Below are 19,817 nucleotides of genomic sequence, written 5' to 3'. Positions count from 1 at the left end.
AGGGTCTAGTCATCGTTCTTCACAGAAGCGTTTTCGGGTTTACTCTGTCGGCTGCCGGTCTATTTCTGGGGTTTCCAGCCTCCCCTTCTGTCCACAGTAGAATTCAGCCTCCTGCACACAGGTTCTCGCCAGCACGGGTTTTCCCCAAAAGGCAGCGTGGTGAACAGTGTGGAAACGCTGACAGTGGTACCGTCACCTCTGCTCTGACCTCTGGGGTCTTAGGGGAAAGCGGCAGCGGATTGACGGGATGCTCATTACTCCCTTGGATCAACATGTGGCTATTCTCATACCATGTCCGTAGCTGGACTTGTTCTGAGGGGTGTTTGCCAGGGGCCAGTAGGGCCCCAGAGCCCCACCTGAGCAAGCAGGATCTCCCCCATGGCAGCCTCACCCCCCAAAGCGGGGCTGGGTCATATTATGTTCTCCCTCCCGCACCCCAGGCTGCCAACTCTCCCTGACCCCTCTCTCCTGAGGCGATAATACCAGAAATGGCTCTTACGTTGTTCATGTACATCTAACACCCAGTCGGAGGAGTGATGACCTAATTGTTTTGTTTTGGTTTTTTTTAACGTTTATTTTTGAGAGAGAGAGACAGAGCATGAGGGGGAGAGGGACAGACACAGAATTGGAAGCCGGCTCCAGGCTCTGAGCTGTCAGCACAGAGCCCAATGTGGGGCTCGAACTCATGAACCGTGAGATCATGACCTGAGCTGAAGTCGGACGCTCAACCGACGGAGCCACCCAGGTACCCCAAGATCTAATAGTTTTTGACTCGAGTTTTAACTTACTTAAGCAAGATTTGGCAGTAGTAGGAGTAGATGTTTCTATGGCCACATAGTGTGGACCAGTGCATAATGATTCAGAATATATTTTAAATTAAAATATTTTCATTTTCTGGACCCTGATAACTAAAGTCATTATTTCTCTTTTTTAAAAAGAAAAGAACCATAACAGTAGTAGAAACATTCCCATTATAGAGACTGCCAAATTACAACTAACCAAGCATAAACAGAGCTCTAAGAAAGTCTGTTATCCTGGGGCGCCTTGGTGGCTCAGTTAAGTGTCTGACTTCGGCTCAGGTCATGATCTCATGGTCCGTGAGTTCGAGCACTGCATCAGGTTCTGTGCTCACAGCATGTGGAGCCTGGAACCTGCTTTGGATTCTGTGTCTCCCTCTCTCTCTGCCCCTCCCCTGCTCACTCTCTGTCTCTCTCAAAAGTAAATAAATGTAAAAAAAAAAAAAAAAAGTAAAAAAAAAAAGTCTATTATCTAATGGGTAGAAAAATAATGCCTCCTGGATATTTTAAATCTACACAGCTGCGAGGTGGAACAGTTGTGTATTTTATGGCATGTTTCTACCACCAGTGTTTTAAATCGATCTCTTTGCTTTCATTTTTGTTGTATTTGACTTAGAAAATAATAGCACTCCCAGAGCCCAGGCTGGTGGCCGGAATGTGCTTGTGCTTCCCAATAACCGCATTACTTTGGACGGTTCATGGTCTACCGACGACCAAGGGATTGTGTCCCACCTGTGGATCCGGGATGGCCAGAGCCCAGCCGGGGTGAGTGCTCAGTGGGTTGTCCCAGGCCCACGTGTCATTTTGTGCATTTAGTCCGCTTGGGCTGCTGTAAGGAAATACCACGAATGGGTGAATTAAGTGGCTTCCACACGAGACAGACATTTCTCCCGGTTCTGGAGCCCATCAAGTCCAAGGTTAAGGTGCTGAGCGATTCGGTACGTGGGGAGAGTTCTCCATTTGGCTCACAGGTGACCCGCCTTTTCCCCGTGTCCCCACATGGCAGAGAGGGAGAGAGGGCTCTGCCGTGGTATCTCTTCTTGTAAGGACCTTAATGCCCTGGAATCAGGGCCCCACCCTCAGGAGCTCGTTTAACCTTAACCATGTCCTCGCGGGCCCCGTTTCAAATACGGTCAGTCACACTGGGGGGCTCGGGCTTCAGCACCAGCATTTGGAGGCAACACACTTCAGTCTGTAGCGGCATTTCTGTTACAACCTCGTCTCCCTTCCCGTGTTCCCCACTAAGCTCTTCATGTTTCTAGGTCTCCTCTGGGGGCTGGAGGCAGCGGGCTGCTTTCAGATTCAAACGAAAGCTGTCCTTTCTGAGTTTTCCCTGAGCAGACTGCAGACTTTGGACGGGGAAGGGCATCATCGCCTGGGGGTGCTTCGAAGCCGAGTCCTCCCGTGACAGTCATTCTACTCCTCAGCGTCCCCGCTGTTCTTATTTGGGTCCAAGTGGATTCTTCCCTTTTCCTCACTTCCTTCTGGATAGGTCAGCAGGTCAAAGGGCGCTGTCCCCGTTTCACAAGAGATGGCAGAGGACTTGGCCAAGGTCAGCGAACTCGTCCTTAACCAAACCAGACCCAAGTTTTCAGCTCCTTGCCGACGTTTCTCCCTGTCAGATTCCTCCACCTCTTAGGGTATAAATGTAGGCACATCTTCATTCCTGCCATTGTTGGGACTTGAGAGACACAGGTTTGCTCTTGGAAACGTACCAAACAAGTGGTCGCAGGGGAGGAACCGAATGAGTCCCTCTGGAACCGACACTCGTCAGCCAGACGGTGGATCTTCTGCCTGTAACGGCTCTCGTCCCCTTTGGTTACCGCCCTCTTCTGTGAGCCAGTGCAGAGCAGGGGGGGCTGGCATTCTTCTCTGGCTCTTTGGAGCCTCGAGCCTCCAGAGCAGAAATGATCTACTCCGGCTCTTGGGTCATTTGAGAAGGGGAATGTGATATCCTGGGGGGAGGCCCAAGAGGAGATGCTTGTAGAACTCTCTTTGGAGAGAAGGCCCAGAAAACTCCTCAGGGTGCTTCCCCCTGATTTCAACAGGTTTTCCCTCTGTTGCACAAAACGAATGATTTAGTAGTGAGTGGACAGCCGTTGGTTAAGTGCAGCTCAGGAAGCACTGAGCGAGCGCTCCGTGTCCCCCGTCTTTCCTGCGGGAGAGCGCAGGGCCACCCCCATCTGCAGCTATCCCATCACCCCTCTTCCCTCCAGCCTGCCCCTTCACATCATGCACATGCTGGGGCGCCTGGGTGGCTCAGTCGGTTGAGCGTCTGACTTGATGTATCAGCTCAGGGCATGATCTTGCGGTCGTGGGTGATCCCTCCTGGGACCGACAGAAGACCGGTCATTGGGAACTGACCATGGGCTCACGAAGCGTGTGATTTTGCAGGATGCCATTGGTGCCTCTGACCGCACCGCAGCCGTGCGGCTCACCAATCTGGTGGAGGGCATCTACACATTCCTCTTGCAAGTGGCTGACAGCCAGGGGACCGCGGACATGGACACTGCCACCGGGGAAGTGCAGCCGGGTGTGCTCACGGGCTTCTGCCCCTGGGTTAACTGAGCTGGGCGGTCCCCTGTCGGGTAGCCCGGGTGGGACGCCCCTGTGGCCTCAGCTCCCGGCCAGAGCCACCTGGTGGCTGTCTCTGCACTTCATTGACCCAAACGGTCTCAGCCTCCAGACTCACCGAGGGGGCTTGGATGTGGCAGCAAATCTCACTTCACTTTTGTTTTCCTGCCGGACACAGGGCCTCGGTGCTGGGAAGCGCCGAGGGAGGCAGCCCCGGTGAGGGGACGCGAGGCCCGACCTGCCTCGTGCCCTGGGCAGTGTTCCCCATCCAGGCCTGGGGCAGGGCGTGCGGTGTTAGCCCCAGAGGCTGTGTAAGTACTCTGATTGTCTTCCCGGAAGAAAGCTGTCAACAAGGAAGATGTGCTCTCAGACAGCAACCCCTGCCCTGTTTGCAAAGATATGTCCGGGTCCTGAAACGCAAGTGAGGAAATCACCAGGGATCCTTTTAAGCTCTTCAAGCTCTCGTACAGCCCTTGCTCCCTCGATCGTCTTCCCGGCGGAGACCCTGTGTGCTGTCTTTCCCAGACCCCAGGAAGAGTGGCCTGGTGAAGCTGGTCCTGCAGGTGTGCGTGGGGCAGCTGACGGGGCAGCAGAAGGACATGCTCGTGAGGCAGCTGACGGCGGACGTTCAGGTCCAGAAGATCCAGGCCCACTCGGGTCTCAGGTGCGAGCCGCACACCAGCCCGGCGTCGTGCCGTTCATTTCCTTTGCTGCTTCTCTGTTGTTTGCACGCGCTTGTATCACGTTCATACGCTCTTTTCCTCCAAGGGCAGCAGTGAGGACGACATCACTGCAGGTCCTTCCTACAAGTCTCAGTGAATGTTTGTTGACCAAGAACATTCTGAATGAAGGAGGTAGCAAACACCAGCAGGGACTGGTTGTTAGCTCTGCTATCTTCAGAGGGCATGCAAATGGCCTTGGGCTCTCACAGACGATGTCTCATGGCCAGACTTCAGTCCTGCCCCATAGTCACAGGACTGAGGCTTCTCTCGGTGCTAGAGGACCACCGATTACCTTTTCTTTCTTCTGGGAGCCCGGGAGGCTAAACTTTGGTCCTTTGTCTCCTATAAGATTTATGTATTTAATTGAGCTTTTATTTTTGAACTTTCATCCAATCTATGAATAATAGAATAGGGAAGGAGGAGAGAGAATATGGGAATGAAAACCTACCATTCACAGTAAATCTATTTGCCAGTTATTGTCAGTCACTCTGGTTTGTTTTCCAGATAACTAAAGTTTACTTAGAAAAATACCAAGTTAAAAAAAAAACTTTATTTTTATTATAGAATTCTTTCAAAACAGCTCACAGATTTCCCTTACTTACAAACTATCAACCACTGAACCAAACACATCTGGAAATCAACAAAACCAAACACTATTTCTCTGAAAGATCAACAAAATGGATAAACCTTTAGCTAGATTGGTTAAGAAAAAAGAGAGAGGACTCAGACTACTAAAATCAGGAATAAAAGGCGATATTCCTACAATCACGTAGAAATAAAAAAGATGATACCATGAACAGTTGTGTGTCAATAGATTAGTTAACCTGGATGAAATGGACAAAATCCTAGAAAGACACGACTATAACGAAGGACTCAAGAAGAAATTAGAATTTTTAATAGACCTATAGCAAGTGAAGAGAGTAAATCAGTAATCAATAACTTCCTATAAAGCCCAGAGTGATGGCTTCCCTGGTGAATTCTACAAACCAGTCCACGAACTCTTCCAGAAAGTAGAAGAGGAGAGAACACTTTCCAACTCATTCTATCAGACCAGTGTTTACTCTGATATCAAAACCAGATGAAGATACTACAAGAAAACTACAGATCATTGTCCCTTATGAATATAGAAGCAGAAATCCTCTACAAAGTGCTTTGAAACTACATCCAGCAATATATTAAAAGAAGTAGACACCATGGCCAAGCAGGATTTATCCCAGGCATGCAGGGTGGGTCAATCAACAAATGTAATAAACCGTATTAATAAAGGACAAAAACCATATGATCATCTTAGCAGGCACAGAAAAAAGCAGTTGACGAAATCCAACAGGCTTTCATGATAAAAACTTGTAGGTTGATTTTGGGTCCCCTCAAAAGACACATTTATGTCCTATCCTCTAGGGACCTGTGAGTGTGCCCGTATTTGGAAATAGGGTTGTGGCAGATGGGATTAGTTGAGATGTCATATTGCTGTAGGGTGCCCTTAATCCAGTGTGACTGAGTCCTTATAAGAAGAGAGACAGAGACAGACACACGGGAAGGTCAGCATGTGATAACAGAGGCGGAGATTGGATTGATGCATCTATGAGCACGGAAAGCTGACTGCCAGCGGCACCGGGAGTGAGAGAAAGGCCTGGAACATACTCTCCCCTGGAACCTTCAGAGGGAGGATGGCCCTGACTACACCTTGATGTTGAGCTTCTGGCCTCCAGAACTGCAAGAGAATAGATTTCTGTTGTAAGTCACCCAGTTTGTGGTACTTTTTACAGCAACCTTGAAAACTAATACAGATTTGAAGAGAAATTTCTCCAAAGAAGACATAGAAATGGCTGATAAGCACGTAAAAAGATGCTCAACATCATGAACTTACCGGGAAATGTGAGTCAACACCCCTTTGAGACATCACTTCACACCCGCTAGGATAGCTGTAATCCAAAAGACCGACCATAACAAAGTGTTGGTGATTATGTGGAATGAGCGGAACCCTCCGCATTGCTGATGGGAATAGAAAATGGTGTAGCCACCATGGAAGACAGTGTAGCGGTACCTCAAAATGCTGGATGTAGTTACCATATGACCTGGCAATTCCGCTCCTGTGTGCCCAAGAGATGAGGTAAATGTATGTCCACGCAGAAACTTGCATGTGAACACGGACGGTGGCATTATTCGTACAGCCAGAGCGGGTGCAACCTGAACGTCAGCAGTTGATGGATGCGTGAATTAAATGAGGTTTGTCCATACGGTAGACTATCATTCGGCAGTAGGAAAGAAGTGCCGATCGATGCTACAACCTGGGTAAACCGTGAACACATCCTGCAAAGTGGAAGAAGCCAGACACAAAATGCCTCGCGTGTACTTCATTCATAGCGAATGAATAGTCAAATCCAGAGAGACAGAAAGTAGATTAGTGGTTGTCAGGGGCTGGAGAGAGGAGGGAATGAAGAATGACGACTTAGATTTTTTTTTAATGTTTATTTTTGAAAGAGAGAAAGAGACAGAGCCCAAGCAGGGGAAGGGCAGAGAGGGAGGGAGACACAGAATCTGAAGCAGGGTCCAGGCTCCGAGCTGTCAGCACAGAGCCTGATGCAGGGCTCGAACTCATGGAGTGTGAGATCATGACCTGAGCTGAAGTCCAAAGCTCAACCGACAGAGCCACCCAGGCGCCCCAACAGTGGCTTCTTAATGGGCGCAGTCTTTCTTCTTGAGGTGACGACAGTGTTCTGGAGTCAGATGGTGGCAGGGGATAGACCAGAAGCCACGAGTGATACGCGTTAGAAGGTGACTTTCAAGGTAAGTAAATTCTACCTCCGTGAAAAGATAACGATGTCACCCTGTGCATGGGTGAGTCTGTTGCACCCATATGCCTGTCACATTCCTTATGTAAAGGTCTGTCATCAGGTGACCCCGTGGCTCTGCCATTGAAGAGCCTTCATTTGTAAATGCAAACAGGTCAATTCCTCGGCCCACAAAACGCACCCCCACGCCCCTGCCAGACGATGCAGCCGTGACAGTGCCCCTTCTCACAGGTCACATGGCCAGCGTGGACGTGTCCCGTCGGTCACTGCCTGACCGCGTGGCTGTCCTCTCTCCTTGTCTCCTCGGCAGCACCGCGACTGTGTTTTCTGTACAGACCGGGCCGCCATCCGTGGTTCTCGAAGCTGCCGACGTGGTGCGGGGTCTGCATAGACAGCTCCCCGAGGAGAAGGAGGATTTCTTGCTTTTCACAGTCTTGAGGGTTGACACAGCAGGTGCATTTTCCAGAGTCCCCGTGATGCAAATACTTGTCCGTTCAGAACTGTGCGGTGCTGGGCGAGACATGCGGTCAGATAAATGCAGCGAGAATCTCCCAGAAACATGAACAACTGCCCGTTGAGGTTAAAGCAACAGATTTCTTGGAGGAGAAGCAAGGTCTGTTTCCGGTGTGACAGGACAGCGGTAAGGTCCTATAGTCTCTTTGGGCTGTGTGGGAACAAAGTCCAAAACTTATCTTCCTAATTAGAAATTAAATATTAAACCTAATTCCTCCAAGAATATCCCTACAGGATGATTCCTCTGGGGAGTATTCTAAAAGAATGACACTGGCCAGGCGTGGCTAAGTTTTGCTGGCAGCGAAAGCGGCGTGGCGTGCGAGCATTTGCTCGTGGGCGTCCGGAGACTTGTTTTGCACGTATTTCTCCAGGGCGTTTCCTCCAGCACATCTGCCAACTGCTCTCTGTCTCTGAGGAGCAAGAGCTCACGGGTCAGTCGTTAAAACTATACTCTAGACAATGGTCTTTGTCAGAAATGTCGTACTTAAGCCGTCAGAACAGTGTTAAGGACAGAGAAGCATTATGGGCCGGAAAAGCTGTGTTCACATGGTTTTTTACCTTGGACATCGGGGTGGGGTGACGATGGTGTCCCATACGCCCCTGGAAGTGGGGGCACACGCTACGTGCCTTCCATTGTACCTCCTTGTCACAGTCCCTGGCTTCTGCCCCGTCCCAGCACCAGCCTGAATCACGGGTGTGGGTGCAAACGTGCTCTCTGCTCACATTCTCTGTTACCTTAGGAGGAACATGACTCCCTCACAATGTGGGACGTGACCCGTCCTCTAGCAGGTGCCGAGGACTGTGAGCATTACAAGGGACATAATGACATCACGTCGTAACACTTAGCTTGTGTCAGAGACGTGTCTGTGTGTGGCTGACGTCCTCAGTGCTGACATGCACTAACTTAATTTTTTTAATCCCTTTTTTCTAACTACGAAAGGAGGGGCGCCTGGGTGGCGCAGTCGGTTAAGCGTCCGACTTCAGCCAGGTCACGATCTCGCGGTCCGTGAGTTCGAGCCCCGCGTCAGGCTCTGGGCTGATGGCTCGGAGCCTGGAGCCTGTTTCCGATTCTATGTCTCCCTCTCTCTCTGCCCCTCCCCCATTCATGCTCTGTCTCTCTCTGTCCCAAAAAAATAAATAAAAAACGTTGAAAAAAATGTTTAAATAACTACGAAAGGAATATCTATCTGTTGTAGGAAATTTAGAATATCCAGAAAGGCACACACAAAAAAAATTAAAACTATCCTCTAGATTCTAGAGCCTAGAATCCCCTCTCTGCAAACTTAACTTTTGTTAATATTCTGATACATTTCCGTCCAGTTCTTCCATCTCCAGAAACCTGTGACACAATGAGGATAATTGGATAGATATTTTTAATCTGCTTTTAAACCTCAAACCCTACAATGACCATTTTCTCAGATTTTTTTATGATTCTCCCTCAGTAGGATATTTATGGCTGCGTGGTCCTTGATCCTGGATGTGGTCAACCCGTCCTGTGCTCACGGACTTTAAGGTTGACTTTAAATAATGCTGTAATCATAGGTAAATTGTTGTGCACATCTCAGTTGTCTTCACTGGATGGATTCTTAGAATTTATCTTGCTTAGGCCAGAGGGTACTACGTCCCTGCTACATTTTTAAGGCTTTTGTTTCCTGGTATAGATTGGCTTTTTCTTTCCTTTTGTTTGCTTCCTGATGGGAGAGACTCCCTGGCACCCCCACGGTACCGTAAGAGGCTCTCAAGTCAGCAAGATGCGTCCCTGCAGGGCCTGTGCTAGTGAAAGTCCACAGGAGGTGGGAGCCGGGACCCCCTGCCCACCCTGGTAGCCTCAGCCACCAACCCCCCTTTGCAGACTGCCTTCTGGAGTCCTCCGGCCACGGCCACTGCGACCCCGTCGCAAAGCTCTGTGTGTGCTCTCCACTGTGGGTGGAGAACCCGATGGAATGTTACTTCCAGGACAGGGAAAGCAACTGTGGTGAGTTCTGTGGGCGCAGCTGCGGGTGAAGGGCACCGGGTCGGGCCGTTTGGGGATACCAGAAATGTGTGCCCCGCTTTGCGGCTGTAGAATTCACCCTTTTCTCACCTGAAGGCCGAGGAGTAGTGAGTTAGGATCCTCCCCGCCTCCCACCAGAGCAGGTGTGCTTAGGCATTTCTGGAAGACTTCCGATGGGGAAAGTCACTTTGGCAGAGCTGATTTCGCAAACGACCCCAGCTCGGCTGAGACACTTGCTTTGGGCCACACGGGACATTTTCACGTCACACCCGCCGTGGCTTGGGCTCCACTGGCGTTCTGGTGAAGTATCTCCGAAGGACAGAATCTGGCCTTCTCTTCCTGGATGTCTGGCTGCGCAGGCACCCAAAATTGGAGCCACCTTCTTAGCTGGCCAGCCTGGTGCCCTCAGGTCTCCTCTGGGGAGGAAACTATTTTAATGACAGTCGATTTCTCAGGGTAGTTCCGTTGCCTTGGAGATCCAGATGGACATATTTGGCAGAAAAATTTGAAAATAGTCAGCCCTTGGATCATTATTCCAAGGAGCAGGTATAACACTTAATGGAATTAAGCCTGTGTCTTTGGCCCCTTGGTTTCTCTGCTCCTGAATTGCCACAGCCGAGCTTTTTACACTGGCATTTGCAAGGATGTGGAAGGAATAGAGATCAGGTAGTTTCTGAGTTGCTGCCTGGCTCTCTGAAAAGGGTCTGCGTGTCATAGGCAGCCCCACAGATATGTTATTTGTTTTATGAAAACCAAGTCAGACCTACTTTGAGGGGAGGGTTGTGTTTCTTGTGCCTATGGCATGACTATTCTGACACGCTGTACCTAGGTGTCTGTGGCACTACTTTTTTTTTTTATTTTTTTTAATGTTTATTTTTGAGAGGGAGAGAGAGACAGAACACGAGCAGGAGAGGGGCAGAGATGGAGACACAGAATCTGAGCAGGCTCCAGGCTCTGAACTGTCAGCACAGAGCCTGACGCAGGGCTTGAACTCACGAACCATGAGATCATGACCTGGGCTGAAGTCACGCTTAACCGACTGAGCCACCCAGACGCCCCATGTGGCATTACTTGCCGGGTCCAGCCCCAGCAGGTCCAGGGGTTCCCGAAGGATGAACGGCGTCACAGAAAATAACAAATGGACACAGACAACAGCAGTGGGTTAGACTGGCCGCTTTATTGTGGCAAATGTGGCATTATGTTTGTTAGCAATTTCCTTGTAGCTGCGTCATCTATGTTTCTCGGCATTACCTAATTCTATAAACATTCCTTTGTGTAATCACCCATTAAGGAACAATATCTGTATTTTCTTGTAATGTTCCCTTGTGCCCTTTTGCTTATTGATTAATTTCTTCATATTATTTTCATTATGTATCTACATTTGTCTATAAAGCATTTGCTTTGCTATTTTCATGAAAGGTCATCTATCTCTCAACACTGCAAGTGGAACGTTTACAGGGATATGACTTCTTAATTGTTCCTTTGAACCATTTGCACTACAAGGAACAAAGGTATTCGCTTTGGTCTGGGGTGCCGGCAGGGAGCCAAGAGGGCCCTGGGAACCCACGCCTCATGTGCTCATGAGGGACAATGTATGCCTAGGAACTAATGAACCATTCTGTACCTTAACCCACCAGGTCCAGTTATCATCTGGAACACCTCCTGGGGGCCAAGCGGGCCTAGGGGTTGGAGTAACTTGTATCCATAGATACATTCCTTTGTTGCCGGAGTGGGGATTTCAAACCCATTTGTCCCCTCCTTGGCTGGGAAATATATGGGCCCATCCTTCCTTTAGGTAGAGAAGTCTTTATAGGGGGTGGCAAGGGCTGGATGTGGGGCCGCACAATTTCCCCGCGGACAGTTTCTTTCCCCAATGGTTCTTTTCCTGGGGGGCCTGGTGTGGGCAATTCCCCAACTGACAACTCCCCAGGTACTTTCATTGGTAGGGGGGCTGCCCTGACCAACGCTAAGGTCAAATTACATAAAAGCGGGAGCATGAGAAGCTTCACTTATCCGTCCACTGCCCGGGCCCTGCCATCAGGCTGGTTGGCTAGCTTGGCTTCCGGCAATTACTTCTTAATTCATTTGTTTTTTCAGATAATTCTGACCTTAAGTCAGCATGAAATATGCTCCATGAGGTCCCCAAAGCGATTGGACAAAAGTAGGGTGCTTTCATGTTATTCTTGATTTGTATTTGACCTTGCTCATGCTCTGCCACTGGCTCCATGAGGCGTGATCACAGGCCACAGATGGCCTGTGCCTGTAAGAACTTAGAAACATTCTTTGTGAATCACTGAGAGAACATTGTTCTGAGAGTCGTACATAACCACGTCCACTCTAGGTTTCTTGTTTTTCAGAGTGGAGTATAGTCTCCATAACCTCCGTGGTTCTCACCCTTCTGACACTAACAGGGGGCTTGTCCTGGCTTTGTATCTTCTGCTGAAAGAGGTACCTGGGCTGCTTGTCTGTGTATTTCCCTGAAATCAAGACACCTCATCAAACGGGACTTGATAGCTGGAGTCGCTTTTGCTGGGCTTTGTTAAGCTGCTGAACCATACGATAGCCGCATTTTTTATGGGACAAACTAGACTTAGAAGTCCTTTATAGGAGTGCCTGACTGGCTCAGTTGGTGGAATGTGCAACTCTTGAGCTCAGGGTCGTGAGTTCAAGCCCCACATTGGGTGTGGAGACTACTTAGAAAAAATCCTTTATGAGGCGCTGCCCCGCACAAGGCGTATGTGCCCAGGTAAATGGAATAATGGCAGAGGCAGCTTCTCATTTCCTAGAAGGTTCAGCAATTCTGTATCCAATCTCATGTTGCTTGGTGTCATCTCACATTGTGTGCATTCTAACACTCCCGGAGCAGCCTGACTGATCAGCCAGCCCTCAGGAGAGTTAGGAGTTCTAGAACACTCAAGCAAATTTAGATTTTGATTCTTTTGTGTGAAGCAACAGTAGAATCTATCTGAGTTCTATTTAATGAATTCCAAACTTTCATCAAGGCGATGTGATCACTAAAGAGAAGCTTTACTTCAGGTTTTTCTTTCTTTTTCCATGGAGCTGACCACCGAGAAGGCGGTGAGCAGCCTCATTGACTGAATCTTCCAGAACTCTGTGCCCAGCCCTGTGTGAGGGGATCTGTAGAGACAGTGATTAACCAAGTCCTTAGAAGACAGTGTGGGATGACACAACTTCCTATACGAAACACTAAATGCTCTCCAAGGGAGATATGATTAAAAAAAATGTGTATCATAAATAATAGTTACTTTTTGAAACCACTTCCATTATCTTGGTTTTATTTGTGATTACTTTCCCAAAGGTGAGGCTGGTGAAGGGGGGTGGGGTGGGTACAGGTATTCAGAGGCCTCAATCCCATAGTAAAACTTCTCTGAAAGTTTTAAAAAATACAAATTCTGCAGTTTTGTGACATATCAAGCAGATACGGTCATGATAAAGTGGTTGACTGTGACCATTTATTAAGTATCTGCCATTGTGATGAGTGGCTCTGAGTGCTTTACATACATTTCCCAATCCTCCCACCAACCGTATAAAAAGGGACTATTTTTACTCCCATTTTACAGGTGGGAACATGGAGTCAGGACACAATCAAAAAATTATCTCAGAGTTGCCCAGCTAGCAAGCACTAAATCAAGGATTAGAAGCCCAAGGTCTTGGTCACCAACCAATCAGAAAAGCTGATTCAGTGCCATGAAACTGTTCTCAGCACACCTTCCCATGGCTTTGAAGTGTACTTTCAAAGAACCCTGCAGCTTAGGATGACGCACACCCAGTGGTTTTCATGCCTTGTGAAAAAATGAAAAGCCGGGTTGTTGCTAATTAGTTTTGGGGGATCTGTTATATTTCTGGTTTGTTTGCTTTTCGTTTTGTTTTCTGGTTGCTAGTTTATGTTGCCTTTTCATTCTACATTTTGGACATTCCAGGCTAGTATAGGTTCAGGGGAAAACATGTGTACCTAGGCTTTTCTTTCTTTCTTTCTTTCTTTCTTTCTTTCTTTCTTTCTTTCTTTCTTTCTTTCTTTCTTTCTTTCTTTTGCTTTCTCTTTCTTTCTTTCTTTCTTTCTTTCTTTCTTTCTTTCTTTCTTTCTCTTTCTTTCTTCTTCCTTCCTTCCTTTCCTTTCTTTTCTTTCTTTTTTTCTTTCCCTTTCTTTCTTTTCTTTCTTTCTTTCTTTCTTTCTTTCTTTCTTTCTTTCTTTCTTTCTTTCTTTCTTTCTTTCTTTCTTTCTTTTTTTAAAGTTTATTTATTCTGAGAGAGAGTAGGGAGGGCAGAGAGAGAGGGAAAGGGAGAGTCTCAAGTAGGCTCCGAACTGTCAGCCTAATCTTGGAGGCTTGAACTCAGGAACCCCTTGAGATCATGACCTGAACCCAGATCAAGAGTCGGACGCTTAATTGACTGAGCCACTCAGACGCCCCTCCAGGTTTTTCTGAGTAAAGAATTACAAAGAAAAGCTTGTTGTGCAAACACACAGGTGCTGAGGATTCCTACCAGGGGCCTGGCCCGAGGCTCAGCCGGGAGCCTGCAGTCACGTGGGTGATGGTGGCTGTCCTGCTCCTACGTTTCCCCAAGATGCACGGTGCACTTGAGTCCGCTGAACCCAGACCTGGCCATGTGTGCACATCATTCATACAAGTGTGGACTCTTCATTCCTCCACGTGTTTGAGTTCCTGGTTCCCAGTTCCCTGAGAATCTGACCTGAGCTTTTCCCTCTTCCTTGCAGACGAGAGAGGACCGAAATAAGGAAGAACACCAGGTATGCCATCCTGGATAACATGGATGACCAGGACAGAACGGAGCTGAGGCCCAAAAACGGTAAGGCGGGCTCCAGGAGGCTTACCTGGCACCGTGAAATCATCATATCCAGACGTTTGCCTGAGAGTTACCTTGGGGAAGGGGGGAGCAGCAGGCTGGGGCCGGCACTCTACTTGGGAAGGAAAGCTGAGTCTGGGCTTCACCCACACCAATCCCGAGGGTCTGTGACCGGGAGGCGTATTGTGTTCTGAGTTGCACAAAAGTTTGGTGAAGCGCTCTGAGGCCTTAACCGGTGAGGGACGTGAAGTGCCTGGTACCAGCTGGGCTCCCGCCCAGGGACTGCAGGCAGAGACTGCTCCTCAAACACATGTCCCGACAGGTTTTTCCTCCTCGTGCTGGGGGCGTGGGGCATGGGACGCCGTTGCCCGCCAACTCGTCTCCCACACGCTGTGCCTGCCCGTCTGCTCCCTGAGAAACGCAGCAGAATAACACGTGGGCTTCAGTGTCAGGCATTTCTGTTAGCGGTTAGCCAGATACGAACACGAAGCTTTCCCAGAAAGTGGACTTTCTTCACAAAGTGAACAGACCCCTGTGCTTAGAACTGCCTCACCCCAGTTAGCTTTCTGATTCCCCTGCATTAACTCCTAGAGACTCAGTAACCGTTCTCTGGCCCCCTGAGGCTGCTTAGCACAGATTTTGTCATAACTACATTCCTACAGAGGGACATAATCACTTTCAAAGTCACGAGGTGCAAAACGCCCATGATGAATTTTGAGTGCTTACCCTGCGGCCCAGCAGGTGGGGGAACAAAGCCCAGTGCTCGCCTTTGTAGGAGCTGACCGCCCAGAGAGGGTGACCATGTCGGAGCACAAGACCTACCGAAGCACGTACGATGCCCCGGAAAGACTGATGGCCTACAGAGCGTGGTTAGCGACTTCGGCGGGGCAGGCTTCATGGGCAGTGTAGACGATCGCACACGCGGTACGTGTGTGTGCTCACTGTTTACATCACGTCATTTATTAGAAGGCAGCTTTGTACCTAAGAGCGCAGAGTGCTTTCCACTTGGATTATCTCACCCACCCTGCTTCTGATGTGCACCTGTTCTTCTGACATCCCCATTTCTATTCAGAGAACCCCCATGCTTGTTATTACCAGGCTCTGAGCCCCAGTTGCTGGTGCTTGGTCAGGAGTGCCTTGTTCCCGTGCCACCCACCCTCTTGCCTAGTCTCTCGTCCCTCCGCCCACAGCATCGTTACCGCCCTGCAGACCCTTCTAGCCTCCCCTCTGGACTAAGAGCACGAACGGTAATCATGAATTTCCTCTGTACTGCACCCTGTTCAGGCACATCACCCATTTAATTTCTCCCATTTAATATCACAATAGCTCTGTGATGGATGTACTATGATTATCCCCATTTCACAGAAGATGAAACTGAGACACAGAAAAATTTAGCCACCTGCCCGAGTAACAGAGCTGGCAAGTGCCCATGGTGGGTTGGGCCAGGCCATCTGCTTCTCCCAGTATTTCTGGGGCCTGTCTGCACACCCCATGCCTCCCTTGTCCTCCTGTCCAAAGCTCCTACTCCCCTCATTGCATCCTCTGTGAAATATCACCAAAGCAACACCAGTGCATGCTTACCTCTTACTGCTGCGTGTAAGATATTTTTTAAAACTTCCTTACCTGTTTTGAACCATCTTCTCATGATGAGTCTTTGTCTTAAACCCTTATCTAGACACTGTAAACTCTCTGAGAGCAGGGATCAGATCTTATAGCAGTTCTGTTTCTTATTTTGACCCCAGCAGTCACATATTCTACCAAAAATATTCGATTGAACCAAAGAGTAAAATCATGAGAGTTTTCATTGAGTGCTTACCAAATACTAAATACTGGGCAGCAGCTTGACACGCACTGTTTCATTAATCCTCACCATAAACCTGTGGAGCAGGGGTGCCTGGGTGGCTCAGTCAGTTAAGCATCCGACTTCGGCTCAGGTCATGATCTCGAGGTTCATGAGTTCGAGCCTCACGTCGGGTTCTGTGCTGCCAGCCCAGAGCCTGGATCCTGTTTCAGATTATGTGTCTCCCTCTCTCTCTGCCCCTCCCTTGCTCATACTCTGTGTCCCTCTGTCTCAAAAGTAAATAAACATTAAAAAAAAAAAACCCGTGGAGTAGATGCTTTGTGGTCTCCCAGTTTTTAATGGAGAAGGAGACTGAAAGCCCGGAGAGGTTAGGCATCTTGTCCAGCATCACGCAGCTGGTAAGTGTCACAGCTTGGGCTCAAGCTCAGGTGTGACACAGCCCACGTCGATGCTCACTAGGAACCCCAACTCGTGCTGTGTTGTGAGTGACGCTCTGAAGGTGCAGAGAGCACAGCTGGGTACGTGGGACCTACAGCCGGAATGACAGCTGAGAATGGAAAGGCCGTTTCCCCCAAGATGCGTCTGTCTGCTGCTCCCAGGTATCAAACACCGAAGCACGGAGCACAACTCCAGCCTGATGGTGTCCGAGTCTGAGTTTGACAGTGATCGGGACACAATCTTCAGCTGAGAACGGATGGAGAGAGGGGATCCAAAAGGTTCTATGAATGGTTCCGTCAGAAATGGGGCTTCCTTCAGCTATGGCTCCGAGGACAGATGACGGAGCGGTTGTAAACCCGAAGGATTACACAGGAACGCTGTAATCCAGGACCAGTCAGTGGGAGTTCAAACACAGAACTAACTCTTGTTAGAATTGTGCATCAGTGTCCTTTCACACTGGGCTGGATGTGTGCCCCTAAATTTAAAAGATTGGTTTTCTTGGGGTGTTTGAGACACAAAACAAAACAGAAACATTGCTCTTTTAACAAAGATGCTTGTTAATAGGGGTAAAGGTTGGGTAAGATACTAGGTATATACTTAAAAGAGTTTGTGTTTTGTAGCTGGCACAGTATTTATACTACCCATGTTAAAGATTAACACCTGTTTCTATCTGCAGACCCTTAGGTAAAGTTAAACACGAATTAAAGAGGGCTGATTTCTCTTAGGAGCTGTGATGGCCTTTCAGGACGACGTTCGGAACATGCTTTCTCTGGTAGGACCCATACAGTCAGATGGCTGTCTATATTAAAGTGGTTCCTCTGAGATGTGGGTTGTCTTTTATGTAGCAAGCTTTCTGTGTTCTCTGTGGACAGCAGGTCCTAGAAATCTGTGAGCTAAGTAAGAATCATATTATGAGGTCCAGAGGAGATAGAAAGGGGAGTGGGGAGAAATGACCAGTAGGTTGAAAGTTGAAGGTAGCATGTTAACATTCCTGGCCTTTTCTTTCTCCTAGAAAAACAAACAACACTGAAGCTTCTCTTAGCCCCAGTTTCCATTAAACATGATAAAAGTGTTGATTAACTCATGGAACATTTGTTGAGTGTGTACATAGGCCATGCATTTGGAGGGCCATAGATAGTGATAATGACTCAGCAACTTTGTATATATTCCCAAACTCTGAAATACAGTCAGTCTTAATTAGGATGGTATGGCTATGATAATTGGCCCCTACAGATACTTTCCATAATAATGGATTGATATAGACATTCGCTTCATATGTTTAAAAAATGTATTTACGTCTACAAAGTATATTTAGAAAAAGTGGTTTATTTTTTCTCCCAAATAAATCTTTTAAAATATATGGGGAAAAAAATACCTCAAGCCATCCCCAACTGCAGAGCATCCCAGGGCAGTGAACTAGAGTGAAGCTGGTTGGTTCGTGCTTGTTCTCCATCCATAGTCTTGAGGCTGGTGCCCTTGGCATTCTTTGGGAAGATTAGAAGAGAGGTGAGATCCATCACAGCACAGAGCACCAATGTCATGGCCTTGGGTGTGAATGCACGCACCTAAATAATATCCTGATGTACAAGTTTCTGTAAAACTATGATTAAACCACCAGGTTTAAACCATCAGGGTGGCAACAAGTGAGAAAAGGTCCCATGGGTCTTTGAAACAAATTTAAGCTTTCAAGATGCTTTTGTTTTCTCTGGTAATAGTCATCCTCATGAGATCATCTTGTTTTTAATTACTGTATTTTATGGGGAACGGCACAACTAAAAAGTTTAAGACTATAATTTTATTTGAAAAAATAATTTCTTTGCCTTATGCTTCCACTTTCTGTGTTACTAGCCACACCCTGTGATGTCGGAAGGATCATGTTTTTTACACCGATCTTTATCTTCGTTAATGTGTGCCATAACCTCGTGAACAGAGTTGCATAATTTTGTGCACGACCAGAAATTTCTGGCACCGGGGAATGAAGCCCAAATAGGAGGTGGGGGGAGAGGGCAGGGGTGAGAAAGGAAGCGCACATTTGCTAAAACCTTTGTGTGCATAATGCCTGTGTTGTGTACTCCCAACCGGTCCTGACTGACAGTCCACCTTGGAAGGACCACAGCCCCAAAGTGGTAGATCCGGGAACTGAATGTGAAAATTTTAAGCTGTAAAGCCCATCTTTCCTCCCACCTCCCTCACTACCCAAAGACCTCCCACCCTCAACTGTTAGGAGGGCAATTTTCAGTGGCCTTTTTGGACCATCTGTTCCTGGGATGCAAAGGAATTCCTTCGGGTGGTAAGGACACAAGACAGACGCCTCCTTCGTCTCTCGCCTTGGGTCGGTCACACCTGCGCCACGGCTCTGGGTTTCAAAGTTGCTTCCGCTGCCCCTGGTCTGTGCCTGACCTCCTCTGCCTCCCTTCCACCACGGGGGACCCTGACGGCAGGTGCATCGGAGGCCCGGCAGGGCGGCGTTCGGGGCGCGGGAGCGCTGCGCGTCCCCAGTGGAGGGAATGCTCCCCGGCAGCTGCGATGGAGAAGCCGGCCAGCGAGACCCTCGCCGCTGGCTTCCAGTCCGTGGAGGAGGACGTGAGCTCCGCATTACGGGGCCAGTGGTGTCTGTGACCGAAGAAGGCGGAGAGCGGTCTCCGGAGCCCGCCCCAACTTCACACACCCACTTCCAGGCCCTTCGCGGAACAATGCGCACAGCCGCAGACACCCCCCGCGGGAGGAACTGCGCAAGCTCAGCTCTGCCCCCGCCCCCGCTGTGAGTTCCCCGGGGCACCCTGCGCGGGGGGAGGGGGGCGGCTGGTCCCTCGTGAGCCTGCAAAGAGCTCCCTGCCGGTTCTCGGGGGGCTGGAGGGCCCGTCCCGCAGGGGGCCCTCTCGTCCTGCGCGAGGCCCTCACCTCTGCCCCCGACGTTAACGGCCGAGCGCTCCCTGCCGGAGGAGGCCTGCAGCTGGCGAAGGTGTGCGGACCGAAGCCTTAGTCCCCAACCCGGTTTCTCCCCACCGCGGAACCCGCATGTTTTCTGTGTACCCTGACTGTGTACCTCCCGCGTGGTCGCGTTCCCAGCTGTGAACTCTGGAACGGTGGCGTGTCACCTGTCGGTTCCCTAAAGCCTCACAGCCGTGCCTGCCTGTTACATGGGCTGCTTATGAGCGAGCCAGCCACTGGGTTGGGGTAAAAGTCTTGGCATCAAAGCTTCGTTGACTTAAATGGTACGTGAGGTATAGCGGACTCATAATAACTGCAAACACGTAGTACAACTTGGTAAGTGTTGGTGTGTGTACAACCGGGAAAACGTCACCACGGTTGAGATGAGATTTTCTCTGACTCTTGGTAACCTCTCCCTCCCCAGGCAAGCCG

The 19,817-nt window shown here is 49.0% G+C and overlaps 1 protein-coding gene across 1 annotated transcript in view; it reads left to right on the top strand.

The window, feature by feature from the left end:
* KIAA0319 (KIAA0319 ortholog) overlaps window positions 1-18,430 on the top strand; it is a 119,024-nt gene extending 100,594 nt beyond the window's left edge. The window contains 10 exon segments of the mRNA XM_053223407.1: window positions 1,414-1,562; window positions 3,192-3,330; window positions 3,897-4,035; window positions 7,196-7,338; window positions 9,251-9,373; window positions 11,749-11,839; window positions 14,127-14,218; window positions 16,616-16,801; window positions 17,131-17,226; window positions 18,303-18,430. Coding sequence (XP_053079382.1) covers window positions 1,414-1,562; window positions 3,192-3,330; window positions 3,897-4,035; window positions 7,196-7,338; window positions 9,251-9,373; window positions 11,749-11,839; window positions 14,127-14,218; window positions 16,616-16,794 — 1,055 coding nt within the window. The 3' untranslated portion in view covers window positions 16,795-16,801; window positions 17,131-17,226; window positions 18,303-18,430.
* The last annotated feature ends 1,387 nt before the right edge of the window (window positions 18,431-19,817 follow it).

The sequence above is a fragment of the Acinonyx jubatus genome, chromosome B2 (genome assembly GCF_027475565.1).
Source record: "Acinonyx jubatus isolate Ajub_Pintada_27869175 chromosome B2, VMU_Ajub_asm_v1.0, whole genome shotgun sequence".
Classification (NCBI taxonomy): domain Eukaryota; kingdom Metazoa; phylum Chordata; class Mammalia; order Carnivora; family Felidae; genus Acinonyx; species Acinonyx jubatus.
The sequence above is the reverse complement of the archived record's forward strand: the minus strand, read 5'-3'. Positions and strand labels throughout refer to the sequence as shown.